This window comes from Venturia canescens, chromosome 4, assembly GCF_019457755.1.
Source record: "Venturia canescens isolate UGA chromosome 4, ASM1945775v1, whole genome shotgun sequence".
NCBI lineage: Eukaryota > Metazoa > Arthropoda > Insecta > Hymenoptera > Ichneumonidae > Venturia > Venturia canescens.
Genome location: NC_057424.1, coordinates 21,110,458 through 21,123,364, shown reverse-complemented (window position 1 = coordinate 21,123,364; position 12,907 = coordinate 21,110,458). Strand labels below are relative to the sequence as shown.

General features: G+C 37.7%; 3 protein-coding genes across 3 annotated transcripts in view; 2 read left to right on the top strand and 1 right to left on the bottom strand.

Annotated features, from left to right (window-relative positions):
- Window positions 1-382: 382 nt before the first annotated feature.
- Window positions 383-2,045, bottom strand: LOC122409357 (40S ribosomal protein S15Aa). Its single transcript, XM_043416846.1, has 4 exons — window positions 1,907-2,045; window positions 1,412-1,546; window positions 1,127-1,292; window positions 383-557 (listed from the first exon to the last, which is right to left on the bottom strand). Exons 2-4 carry the CDS (start codon window positions 1,542-1,544, stop codon window positions 464-466), a joined length of 393 nt encoding a protein of 130 aa, XP_043272781.1. The 5' UTR covers window positions 1,545-1,546; window positions 1,907-2,045; the 3' UTR covers window positions 383-463.
- Window positions 2,046-2,080: 35 nt separating this feature from the next.
- Usp39 (ubiquitin specific protease 39) lies at window positions 2,081-5,499 on the top strand. The gene is made up of 9 exons (XM_043416845.1): window positions 2,081-2,490; window positions 2,690-2,968; window positions 3,200-3,375; window positions 3,506-3,731; window positions 3,840-4,126; window positions 4,257-4,385; window positions 4,477-4,538; window positions 4,630-4,852; window positions 4,996-5,499. Exons 1-9 carry the CDS (start codon window positions 2,418-2,420, stop codon window positions 5,062-5,064), a joined length of 1,524 nt encoding a protein of 507 aa, XP_043272780.1. The 5' UTR covers window positions 2,081-2,417; the 3' UTR covers window positions 5,065-5,499.
- An 803-nt stretch (window positions 5,500-6,302) lies between these two features.
- Window positions 6,303-12,907, top strand: part of LOC122408710 (rap guanine nucleotide exchange factor 2-like) — a 138,620-nt gene continuing 132,015 nt past the window's right edge. The window contains exon 1 of the mRNA XM_043415677.1: window positions 6,303-6,633. The gene's annotated coding sequence lies outside the window, so the exon portion shown is untranslated. The remainder of the gene's footprint in view (window positions 6,634-12,907) is intronic.

Genomic DNA, 12,907 nt, shown 5'->3' with positions numbered 1-12,907 from the left:
CCAGAGTTATCGAACAGGCTCTGCTCGAAATTACTGAAAAGTTAGCACGCGCCCTATCACTTCAAATTGAGCAAAACAATTCATGTTGTTTGGAAGTAGAATTATATTTTAAATTTTTCGTATTCGCTTCGTCGCTGCTTAGGCTCAGGCATGCTACTTGTTTACTCTCTTTGAAAGCCGTTGTCATCTCTACACATTTGTTTCGAGTCGCATTCGTTGCTCACAGTTAAAACTTTACAGATGAAATAATTGTCCAGTGCTTGATGAAAGTACGTAAAGAGTGTGACTTTTGATTGGATTAGTTAAAATTGTATTATTTTCTAAATTACTAGGTTAAAATATACACGATGGATTTTCCAGTGCGTAGTATTGTGAAATCAACTTTCATTTGCATCAACCGTTTATTGATGTTGGCGATACAAACTGAATTTTGTTTTTTTTACATTTTTCTTTTAATAAAATTTTAGAAGAAGAATCCAAGGATTTTGCCTCCAAGATGTTTCCGCCTCGCCTCTTCGTGGTCCATGATTCCACCGCTGGTTGTCAAAACGACGTATCTAAGAGAAACATCAACGGTCAATTTTATGGATTTTGGAATTTTGTCATCCTGTAGTTCGTTCTTCAAGACCAAAATTATTTATTGCAATCCGAAATAATCGTGAAAAAGTTGGATTAATCTTTGCAAATTGAACAAATAACATTTCGAATAGTAATTATTAAGTGTTTAGGAGCACTAAAAAGTAGCAATGGAATTGTAGGTAAAGATTGGATTAACGTTGCATTCATTCATTAAAATTATGTCATATCCATTTTCCTTCAACTCAGTACTAATATTTAAATAAAGCATTAATGAAAATTTACTTTGCAGATCTAGAAATACAATTAAACATTTAACTAAGAATATACATTGCAAAAATTATTTATAGAAATGGAGACAATTTTGATTTGTTTTTTGAATAAATGTTTGTATTTCTTTTAGAAGATTAAATGAAAAAAAGTTTTCTCTACGGGTGTAAATATTAAAAGATCATGAAAAATGGGAAATCATTTGAAGATTACTCAGATTGACATGGATTTTGGGAAAGAATTGAGTCTTCATGGAAATTCAATAGTAATTCATAATTACCCAAATTGACGGGAGGGAAGTAGATTGTTCGTCCACTTTTCAATGTCTGTGATGGGTACGTCAAATCTTGGGGAGATGACACCGCACTTGTTCAATCTTCCAGAAAGATTTACAACAACTTTGCCGCTGCGATGATCGTCAACGATTTCGAATTCTCCAATGTAGCCTGAAAGTTGGAAGGTTTATTTATAAATTCGATTATAAGTATCGAAATTAACAATTGACGAGTAGCCAACACTGTTTATGGTATGACTTTTTATCAGCAGTGTGATTTTCATTGCTTACCGTGCTTCATCATGACAGTAAGAAATTTGACGATGACTTTAGAGCAAGGTCGCAAGAGAACTTGCCTTTTGCCTCGCTTCTCGGCATTGTTAATTGATTTCAGGGCATCACTGAGTACGTTCATACGAACCATGGCTGAAACAAGAGACATTTGTCATTAATATCACTTGACAACGAGAGAATTGAAAAAAAAGTTTTTCTTCTCAAATCGGAGTCTTGAAATGTTCATTTTTCAACAATTTTTTTTATTGCTTATACCGATTTGTATGATTGAGTAAGTTTTTAACGACTTGAGGTATATTGTTCGTTAAAATCGTGGTAAAATGGAGACAAGCACTTAGCCGACACTCCGCACGCACTGAATTTTCAACGCCAACAAAGTTTTGAAAAATCGAATAGGAACGAAAAATAACGGTTCCAGAATAATAAGAATTCCTTTAAGTTTGAATTAAACTACTAATTAACGATCGATGCACTCTTATTATGCGAGATTACCTGCGATTTGTGATTGTTTATCACACCGACAGACACGTTAGGTTATCCGAGGGAAAAAGAAAAGAATTCGACATGCAGGAAGTTACGCTTGCGCCAACTCGCGGTGAAATTTTTAAACTTTTTACCCGTGGTGCCATCTTTTAATTAGCCGGTGGCTACAAGAAAATCGTTTCAAGATAATTCAGTTGGTAACAATAAATTGATACAAATTAATTACATTTAGATAATATTAATTATAACAACGGAACGATGAACGTTAACAATCAAATGTGTAAACCAAGCATTTTGAAATAGCCGGTGTATGACCAATTAATTATTAAACATCATATTCGATATCCTCATGGCGGACAAAAAAATAAATTTCGATGATGATTCTGCAGTCTCGGTCGAGTTATTTTCGATACAAAAAGTTATAACCATCAGATGAGGCGTCTCTCCACTTCTCCCTTCTTCCTTTATTCGATATAAGAGTTTTGAAGTTTGAATTGTCTTTCGCTTGCCAGAAGTAAATATGGCATCGAATAGCACCAAGAATTTGAAAAGAAAATTTTTGCAGCACAGTGATTCCGATGAAGATGAAACGAGTGAGTTTAATATATTGCCTCAGCCATTTTTTAAATTGCTAACATTCAATACATCCTATATGCATTGTTTAGAGTATTGAGTGGCAATTAAAATTCTAACCTCAAATATTTATACACGAGTAAACACTCCAATAGTTTGGGTTCAAGATTAAAATAGTTACAGAAAAACATTTCACAAATACTTTGTATTCCATTACAGAAAACGGTGTAAGCTCCAAACAGAGAACAGATGCTCCTCGTTTGTGTCCTTACCTTGATACAATAAATCGACAATTCTTAGATTTCGATTTTGAAAAGCTGTGCTCCGTCTCCCTTTCAAGAATCAATGTTTATGCCTGTCTTGTTTGCGGCAAGTATTTCCAAGGAAGAGGAACAAATACTCATGCTTATACACACAGTGTAGCGGAGAGTCATCATGTTTTTCTCAATCTTCATACACTCAAATTTTATTGTCTGCCTGACAACTATGAAATAGTTGGTAAGTATATTGTTGTTATATCGATTCTAACTGACATTTAGATGAATTCGTCATTGCTAAATTTATATCTTAAGTTATATTGTGCATTAGAGCTGTGATAAATTATCTTGTATATTACTCCTTGTCCATGTTACTAGTATCCAAAAAATTGCAAAATTAAAAGTTTTTTAATCCAGCTTTGTTTGGCTCATTTGCTGGCTTGTATTTATTCATTTTTTTCATTAATTTTAGATTCATCTCTGGACGATATCAAGTATGTACTCAATCCAACCTTTGGGAAAACCCAAATCATGCAATTGGATCGAATCGCTAAGCGTTCTCGAGCGATTGATGGATCTATGTATTCTCCTGGTATTGTAGGAATGAACAATATCAAAGCAAACGATTATTGTAATGTTATTTTACAGGTAAAAAATGAATTCTCCCGAGTCTGTTCATTCATGCCATAGCAAAAGTTTTCGAAATTTCGCTTAACTAAAAATTTGTTTTTATATGCGGAATGGAAATTGAATGAATCTGTTTTTGATGTTCTCCTAGGCTCTTTCTCACGTGACCCCTTTGCGGGACTTCTTTTTGAGAGAATCGAATTACAATCAGGTTAAAAGGCCACCTGGTGATTCTTCTTATCTTTTGGTACAAAGATTTGGCGAGCTCATGAGAAAATTGTGGAATCCACGAAACTTCAAAGCACACGTCAGTCCTCATGAAATGTTACAGGCTGTTGTTTTGTGGAGTAAAAAAAGATTTCAGTTTACGGAACAGGGTAATTCTTTTTTTTTTGTCATTATCGAAATTGCTTATGAACTCCACGAATGAAACATTGAAGCAGTGAATATTGAGTCATATTAATCTCATGATTTTTGCGTTCAAGGCGATCCCGTGGACTTCTTATCATGGTTCCTCAATGCCTTGCATTTGGCTCTGAATGGTAGTAAAAAGAAGGATTCTAGTATTATTTACAAAACATTCTTGGGACACATGAGAATATATACACGGAAAATTCCACCTTTGGAGCTTGAGGAAAGTCAGCGTAGTGAATTGCTCAACACTGTTGAATATGGTGAAACAGTTACCGAAAGTCCATTCCTGTATTTGACCTGCGATCTTCCACCGCCTCCGCTATTCAAAGACCAATTCACTGAGAACATTATTCCTCAGGTCAGTAATGATCTCATAGGATTTTGTAGAAATTTAAATAGAAAATCATTACTGATGAGATTCAATGAACGAAATTTTAGTTATTAATTTCCATCTTTTAATGATTCAAATGAAAATTTTTTTGATACAGGTCAACTTGTATACTCTTCTGAACAAGTTCAATGCTGTAGCTGAAAAAGAGTACAAAACTTATAAGGAAAATTTCATGAAACGATTCGAAATAACCGAATTACCGCCTTACCTCATATTGTACATAAAGGTAAATTCCGATTTTTTCGAGCCCTTCTGAATTTAAGTCTGTATCACATTCTTAAATGATGCTTTAATTTATGTGAATATTATTTTTTCAGCGTTTCACGAAAAACACCTTTTTTGTTGAGAAAAATCCGACAATTGTAAATTTCCCGATCAAGTCAGTATCCTTATTATATTTAATTTAAAAAAAAATTTTACATGAAGTTATGATCAAGAATTGTGTATTTGAGCTAATGAATGTTTTGTAGAAATGTCGATTTTGGGGATATTCTGACACCCGAGGTAAAAGCTCGGCATCCGTTTACAACGTATGATTTGGTAGCAAACATTGTTCACGACGGAGAACCCGGCCAAGGAACTTACAGAGTTCATATTCTGCATAGGGCAACAGGACAGTGGTATGAATTGCAAGATTTGCACGTAACACAAATTCTACCTCAAATGATAACTCTGACAGAGGCGTATATTCAGGTACATAAAAGAATATTTCAATTGATTTTTGGAGATAAAAATTCAGTGCTTATTCATTACCTTTCTTTTGTTTTTCTTCTCCTGCGCTTTGATCCTTGAATATTTTTTTCTATTGATTTTCAAAATTCTTATGATAATTCCAGATATACGAATTGCGAAAAGAAGACAGCACTGAAAACGGTGATGGGACGATAAAACATTCGACGCAGTAGTAAATAACATGTACCAAATTGTGTAAAAATATATACATTTTATATGTTCCATATCTATGAACAGTTCAACGAAGTATGAAAATCCCTAAGTTTATTGCCTCGTATTATTTTTTTTTTACTAATTCATGATTTTTCACATATGAAAGAAATTTATCCCAACACTTGTGGAGACCTTAATTTTAGCTGAATATATTTGCTTATTTTTTAATTTATCATTCAGATTTGTAATCAGTGCCTTTCAAAAACTTAGGCATGCTAAATTTGAAGAAAACTGTACATGGTAGTAACCGATACAAATTAACACAGTTATTCCAGGAGCAATGTAATAGAATGGTTTTCAGAAGTTGATAAAACGTTTGAGCATCAAATGTGTATTTTTCATACGATTCGAACTGGTAGTCATTTTGCTAATACATCGATTTTTTCAACTTGGAAGCGTCGTTTTCATGTATAGTACTTTATAAAATGCCCGTAAATCGATAACTTTTTTTTTTACACGAAATAATTAAGGAAAATTTTGAGACGAAACGTTCGATTGCAGTCAGTGCAATTTTACAACGAATTCATAAGAAATCAAATATGGTGGAGACCAGGTTTTTCTACAATGTATTAGTTGTCATAAGCGTCTTTATGCGAGCAGAACAGTTGCTCTGCTAAGAAATGATGATCAAGTTTTCCCAATAAAACGGTCGTTTTATGATAAAATATGAGAACGCGTTTCTTTTGGGAATTCTAGATGCTAAAGTTTCAAGTTCGCTTAGATGTTACGCAAAAAAACCATCAACCTTGTTATTTGAACATCGTCCAAACTTCCTTAATCGAGTTGGTATAGTATATAAACAACCTCGATGATCGATCGTTGCAATATTGTTTTAATGTATTTTGGACTTGGAAAATGAGGATTACAATTTATTTTACTCATCGCTCGTCGCTTTTATAAATGATTCGAGAAAAATTGAGGTGGGACTTGAAAAAAAAAAAAAACAGTCGCCTGTCTGTAACATTGTTTGATACAGAGAGAGTAGAACGGTAGAACTGAGCTTTAGTTTCTTTTCATATATATAATGATTTCAATACACGAAATTATTAAATGTTAACGTTCGAACATTAGCGCCTAACTTCACATTGGTTTTTGAGCGTGTGGCTACAGCAGTGAGTGAGGGTATAATCCAGTGTGGAGGGGGAAGAAAGCTTCGGGCGTCGGATTCACGAGCGCGCTAGGCGAGTGCGAGTCTGTCTTGTCCGCCTGTGCCGGCAGTTACGATCGCGAGGCGGTGTGGAGCATTACAATCGATTTTGTAGTTGAAATCTTGTGTGCTCAACGTTTTAAACGTGTCTCGCATGCGCGCGTTTCAACGTTACGTTCCGCGTGAATCGAAGTTTCAGTTTATCACTTGTTTTATCATAAAAATTAACGGTAGTAAAAACTCAATTAAATTGCCGCCATTTTGTTAAGTGTTTTCGAGTGTCCGTGTGTTGTGTTTTTGTTTTTCGTAACCATTTGTTTTTGTGCTCCAACCGATTCCGTGGATTTACTGACAATGCGAAACGATAGTATCGCTGTTCGGGGTGAGTAAAGCGCATGTAAATTATAGCGGAAGTAACTATAAATAATTCCCAGAAATGTGAAGGAAAGAATGTTTACTCCGAATTCGAACGACGCTGAAGTTCGTAACGTTGGAGTTCAACGAAATTAACGAAAATAACATTTGTAATTCACGAATTTTTTATTTCCCAAATCATTGGTGTAGACCGAAAAACTACGAATTCCATATTAGGCAGGTAACAGAATTGGAGAATTAGTGAAACCGTTGGAGAGTTTTTTCACATCATTTCATTGGACTCGAACGTTGCAAACTTCAGTGTAATGAATTCGAGGGTTTTTGTGAGTGCAGAAATGATTATTTCAACGCGTATATAAACTCGTAGTATAACCACGTTTCCCGTCATTCGCTCCGAACAATATTTGATACCTCGATCTAGATCCTTTCGGTATTCAATTCGCGATAGAATTCTTCGCACTATTATTTTTCCAATTTTCATGTTTCTCGCAGTTATTAAAATACAAACAAAAGGGGCTGTTTCCGTCGAGCATTTTATACATCGTGCGTTCGCAGTTATATATCGTGGAACGTTTTATTCCCCCTTTCTGTCTCAAGTAACGTGTTTGCCTGCTGGCTGTAACGGTTTTCGTCCTCCGCGACACCTGACTGCCTCGAGAAGACGAGCGAGCCCCGCACGAGATCGCTTCGCAGTGATCCACGCGAATTCGCCCCGTTTCTTGATCGTTTTTAATGCTTCTATACGAAACGTTGCCCCGTCCTTGAACTCTTTTTTGTACTAGCCTTTTGTTCCACTGCTTTTGTTAGCTATTTTTCAGAGTTACGATGAGATGTGACGAGTGTTTTTATTCGGTCTGTCAACATTTTTTTCATTCTAATCGAACCATCGAAAATTGGTCAAACTCTTTGTTTTTTTACTGTTTTTCATGACACAACCTACTGAATAAACCTGTCAAAAATTCTCACGTTTCAAGTTAATCGAAAACACGACATTATTCAACTCGATTCCCCGACAAAGTGACTCAGATTTAAACTGTCAAATATTGAATAAAAATCCATAGACGGTCGGCCAAAGTTTTCGATCGCATAGAAATAAAAATGGCAAAAACTTTGAATAAACGATCGCGAAACGCGACGAAAACGAGAGAACACAATCGGATTATCTATTTCCACTGATTTTATTTACACTTTCGAGAACCTCGACAAACCACGGACCGAGGGATCCCGCGAATCTTTCCTCGACACTCAATATCTCCACAAATTTACAGAATCGATAAACTTTTACCGTTCTCTTAATTATTTCTTCTCTCTCCGTCTCCCTCGCTCGATATAACGTGACCTTGCTGTCTCTGCTGCTGCTTCACGCAAAGAGTCTTGTCGTCGTCCCGCCATTCCCTACCCTTCGTCCAATCCGAAATACCTGTTTCACGCGAGAACCAAACGAAAAAAAAGGAGACGAAGGAATCGAGTTTTTGGATGCTGACGTGCGCTGCAGTGACCGGCACGGAAGGAGGGGGAGGTCGGGGGGGGGGGGGGGATTAGATCTCATAGAACGAACCAGAGAAGAGACGGAGAGACAGAAAAAAGGGAGTTAGGTTAGAAAATATATCGGGATGCGTTGACACGACGATCAAAGTTGAGCGTTAAATAAATTCAACGCTAAATTCCACCTTTGAACCGATTATATATTTTTAGCATAAAAATCGGAAGAAACTTGATTTCATTATGTAAGTTTTAAGGTACGAACAGAAATAGCGTTACCGGAATTTTTATCGCGAAGCGTTAAAAATTGATGTGACGTTGGTTTTAAATATTTTGAGCACATTGAAAGCACTTCGTGATATATTCTCCGTGGATGGAGAAAAAACATTACGAATGAAAAATAATAAAGGGAGCGATGAAGTCTTCGCGTTCCCCATAATTATGAAGTCACGTTCGAATTTGTACTGCAATCGATTTTTTTTTTTCAATCCATGCTATTATTTTTCGTTCCATTCAAATTTTCAGCTGATGGAGAATCTCAAGAATTTCGAGCATTTTTCGGGTCTTCGCTTGTCTGATATTCACGCCGATTTCTAACGCGATTCTTTCCGTGTGTCTTTCTCTCGAACACACGAGCTTCGCATTCCGATCTCCCGGACGACATTCCAGCAGTTTGCAACCAACTTTTTTTCGTTCGTGCGATCATAAATTTCTGTTTTTCTAATCGGCAGCCAAGTAATTGTGGCTCTATAGCAAAACATGGTTTTGTACTAAAATTTATCAATTCGATACGCCCGCGTTAAAATTAATTGTAAAAGAAAATTGGGAGAAAAGTTTCACTCGGCTTTTCGCGATCCATCAAATTTCTTGTCTCGCAAGGTTTCTAAAGAGGGCGGAGAAAGAAACGTGGAGCGCCACTGACAGGTGTTCCGAGGCCGAGCCGATTGTTTCCTAAAACCTTTTTTCTCGCTCGGACGAAAGCCTCCGAGAGTCGTCGAGCGCATATGCGTCGTCCCTTGACATGCACGTGTATGTGCGTGCGTGTGCGCGCCTCGGGCGTACAGGCTTTTCCATAACTGACAGTCACTCAGGGTTAATGACTCATTTCGGTTTCTACAAAAACGCCGAATATTTCCTACAATTAGAAAAACGTTCGAATGCAATGATTTGAGAGTACGAGATGCTTTTCCTGTGTCATTGAAGTCGAGCTTGAAAAATGAATGACGCTGGAGTTTGTAACGTTGGAGTCCAACGAAATGATCTCAAAAACACTCCAATAATTTCAGTAATTCTCCAACTTCGTTTCCTGCCGAATTTCCAATTCGTGGCTTTTCAACCGCACAGCGATGCTTCGTGAAATAAAAAAATGGTGAATCAATCACAAATGTTTTTTTCCATGACGCTGAAGTTTCCAACGTTGGAGTCCAACGAAATGATCGAAAAAAACTCTCCAATAATTCCAGTAATTCTCCTATTTTGTTCCCTGCCAAATTTGCGATTCGTAGTTTTTCAAACTGCACCAACGATTCGTGAAATAAATAATTGGTGAATTAAAAACGTTTTTTTCGTTCATTTCGTTGGACTCCAACGTTGGAAACTTCAGCGTCGTTTTTTTCCTTCATTTCGTTGGACTCGTTGCAAACTTCAGCCTCGTTGAAATTAGACAATGAGGAGTCTCCGCTCATCTTCCGATTAAGTTTTATTTCAGTTGCTTTTATTTCGATAAATGTCGGACAGTGTTAAAAAGAGGCAAAATCTTTCGTCACAGTCGAAAGATGAAACTGTAACGTCGTCGCTGTACGCAGTGGCGAGTAATCTGCATTCATGTTTCTTGCACTGTCCAACCTCTCAGAACACTTGACTGCGAAAAGTAAGAGGTTCAAGTAGAAATATGAATTTGCACTTGGCGCATACTTGCGAAATATCAGCATCCAGAAAATGGAAGAAAAGAGCAGAACAATGCAGTGCTTTCACCGTATTTTATCACGATCTCTTGACTTTCGTTATGGAAATCTTATTTCTCATTCGCCGTTGTGTACAAAAACTTTGAAGATTGGATGGTGGAATTATTTCTAGACGGGGAGAAACAATGAGGAATTTTCATTGCTGGGATTTTGAGTCCATTCAGTTTTTCAGTGCTTCATTATCTTCGTTGTAGGTACTCGAGCGTTGAGTTACTTCCATTTTATTCGCATCAATTGTCTGACGCGTCGTCAATTACTCGACTCACAAATGCTGAGTAAAAAAATAGCAAATTCGTTACTCCGAAAATCGCTCGCTTTCTAAGTCATCGAATGTTCGCGTCATTTTTCCATCACTCGATTTTTTCCGGAGACTCAAATCCATATTTTTCTCTGGGAACTTCTGCGGAACTTGCTCTTGGATTTTTACACAGCGAATAGCGACAAACAATCTTCCCAATTTAGCACTGTCATTATTTTCTAGTAGCAGACAACGATAATTGGGTCAACTGTCAGATTTGATCCTCGAAATACAAACGACGGTGATGAATCGCACGACGCTGAAGTTTGCAACGTTCGAGTTCAACGAAATGAACGAAAAAAACATTTGTAATTCACCATTTTTTTATTTCACGAAACATCGATGCAGGTTGAAAAACTACAAATTGAAAATTCGGCAGGAACGAAATTGGAGAATTGCTGAAATTATTGGAGAGTTTTTTCACATCATTTCGTTGGACTCCAACGTTGCAAACTTCAGCGTCATTGAATTGCAACTTTGAGAGAGTTGTAATGGAGTCGGAATCTTAATTGCACCTCTGCGACACAAATTTTGGTAACTCGTCCGATAAAAAAACGTAGTTGATCGAACAAAATGCCATTTACTTGGGCGAAACTGCGGTGGTTTCAACCACTTTTTTTTGTGACATTAACCGAACTATTTGCCGCGAGAAAATGGCGTTGAATCCACTAGATTTTTCTTCAACCAAATGAGACTTTGTTCGCCGAAGGGTTTGTTTTTTTAGCGTTGAAATATTTATGTCGATAGGCAATAAAATTGCTGAGATTATTTTCAGGAAATTGGTACACGAGTTTGAACGCCGAATGTTTTCAAGCCTGTCGTAAGTTTCCGCGTCGAAATAACATCTCGTGAATAATTGATCGAGCCCCGATCGATTTCCGACCGCTTTCCACGTGCACGAAGCTCAGGTTAGGGTGAGACCTTTTCAACTGACTGAGAGTCTCTTTCGGTGCTACTATCTTGACGGATCTGGGACACGTGCCCGCGTAAGACAAGTGCACTTGCATATCGGCTCCAACATGCGCCATCTGCGCGATCGAATCGTTCCCCATCGAAAGGATTCGTGAATTCCGTGCTCGATTATCATCTTTTAGCTTGTCTCCGCTCCCCGTGCGTAACTCGGGGGGAAAATATTTGGGGTCGAACTGTAAAAAGTGCTGGGAGAGGAAGGAAAAAACTCGTGGAGCTCCCCGGAAGTTTGGATGTTACTGTACGGTGACGAAAATCCAAAGGCTGCAGGTGTCCCAACGCCCCCTCATAAAGCTTACTTTCGTGTGTGTATTTAAGTGCATTTGTTCATGCGTTGAGTCCCGAAAGGTGGAAGAAAAAGGGAACAAACGCCCAATAAAGTGAGCACAATCTTCGCGTTTCATTCCATTTTTACGATCGATTTTTTCGATTCAATTTTCTGTCCCTTTTCTTTGGCTCTGATAAAATATTCGTTAGCAATATGTCGGAGTCAATGGCAATAGAAAGGAAACGCATCGAGCGATACTAATTTCACTTTTCATTCGTACGTTCTTTTGCGTACGTTCGGTGCGGTCTTCCGCGCCGAATCATTTCGCTCGAGCACTTTTGCTCGTCTCATTGACAAGAAAGCACAACACCGCAGAGTCAAAGTGAAATCAAGCTCGCAGCAATATTTCGATTTGAATTTTTATGCTGACTTCGATTTGAACGAATTTTTAGATGCGGTAAGAAGATTCGATGGTTTTTAAAATTGCCTCGGGAAGGTTGGATCATTTTTAATAAGGGATCGATGGGGAAACTGCGTTCGTAAAAATGTAAATAAATCAACAATCGTCAAAAAATGACTAAAAATCCTTGAACCCGCCAGATTCTCCAAAGGTCTGTAATTATTTAACCATTGCACCAGGCAGCTTTTGCATGTTCTCGGAAACAGTTTGAAACGCGGTGTTCATTCAGGAAAGAGCTTCGGAGCGAAATCGCCGTCGCGACTCTAAATCACATTCGATCGTTTACGAGGAAAATAAATAAAAAAATGCGTTCACCTGCTCTCGAGTTCGAGCACATCGCGATAATTTCTGCCGCTAATTTGGCGCGAAATTGGCTGACTAATTATTTTCTCGTACGTATAGATATTTTCGATGTTAAATAGGCACACTCGGGTGTTCACGAACGTCGAGTATATCGAGGGGGCCATAATGTTTGACCGCGTTTCCCTTCCGCTCGTGAACTGGGCTACAGGGTCAACGAATCGGAAGCATCTCGTTGAGTGAGAATCGAACGGTGTGAGCATCGTTCAATATTTAAATGAGGCACATCCGAAGATTAATCAAAGGATTTGAGTCTCGCGATGATGAGCTTTGTTCCGAAAGATTGATTTTCGGAGTCGACGAAGGAGAATTCGAAGCTGATTAATCAGGCGAAAGTGTGTCACGAATCCGCATTCTCGGTTCTGTTACTTTGTTCGAGGACACATCCGAGGATTTCCTGAGCCGCGATTTTCTCGGATATTGAAGAAAAAAACAATTGATAACTCGCGATAAAAGCGCACAACTCGACTTTGTCTCCCC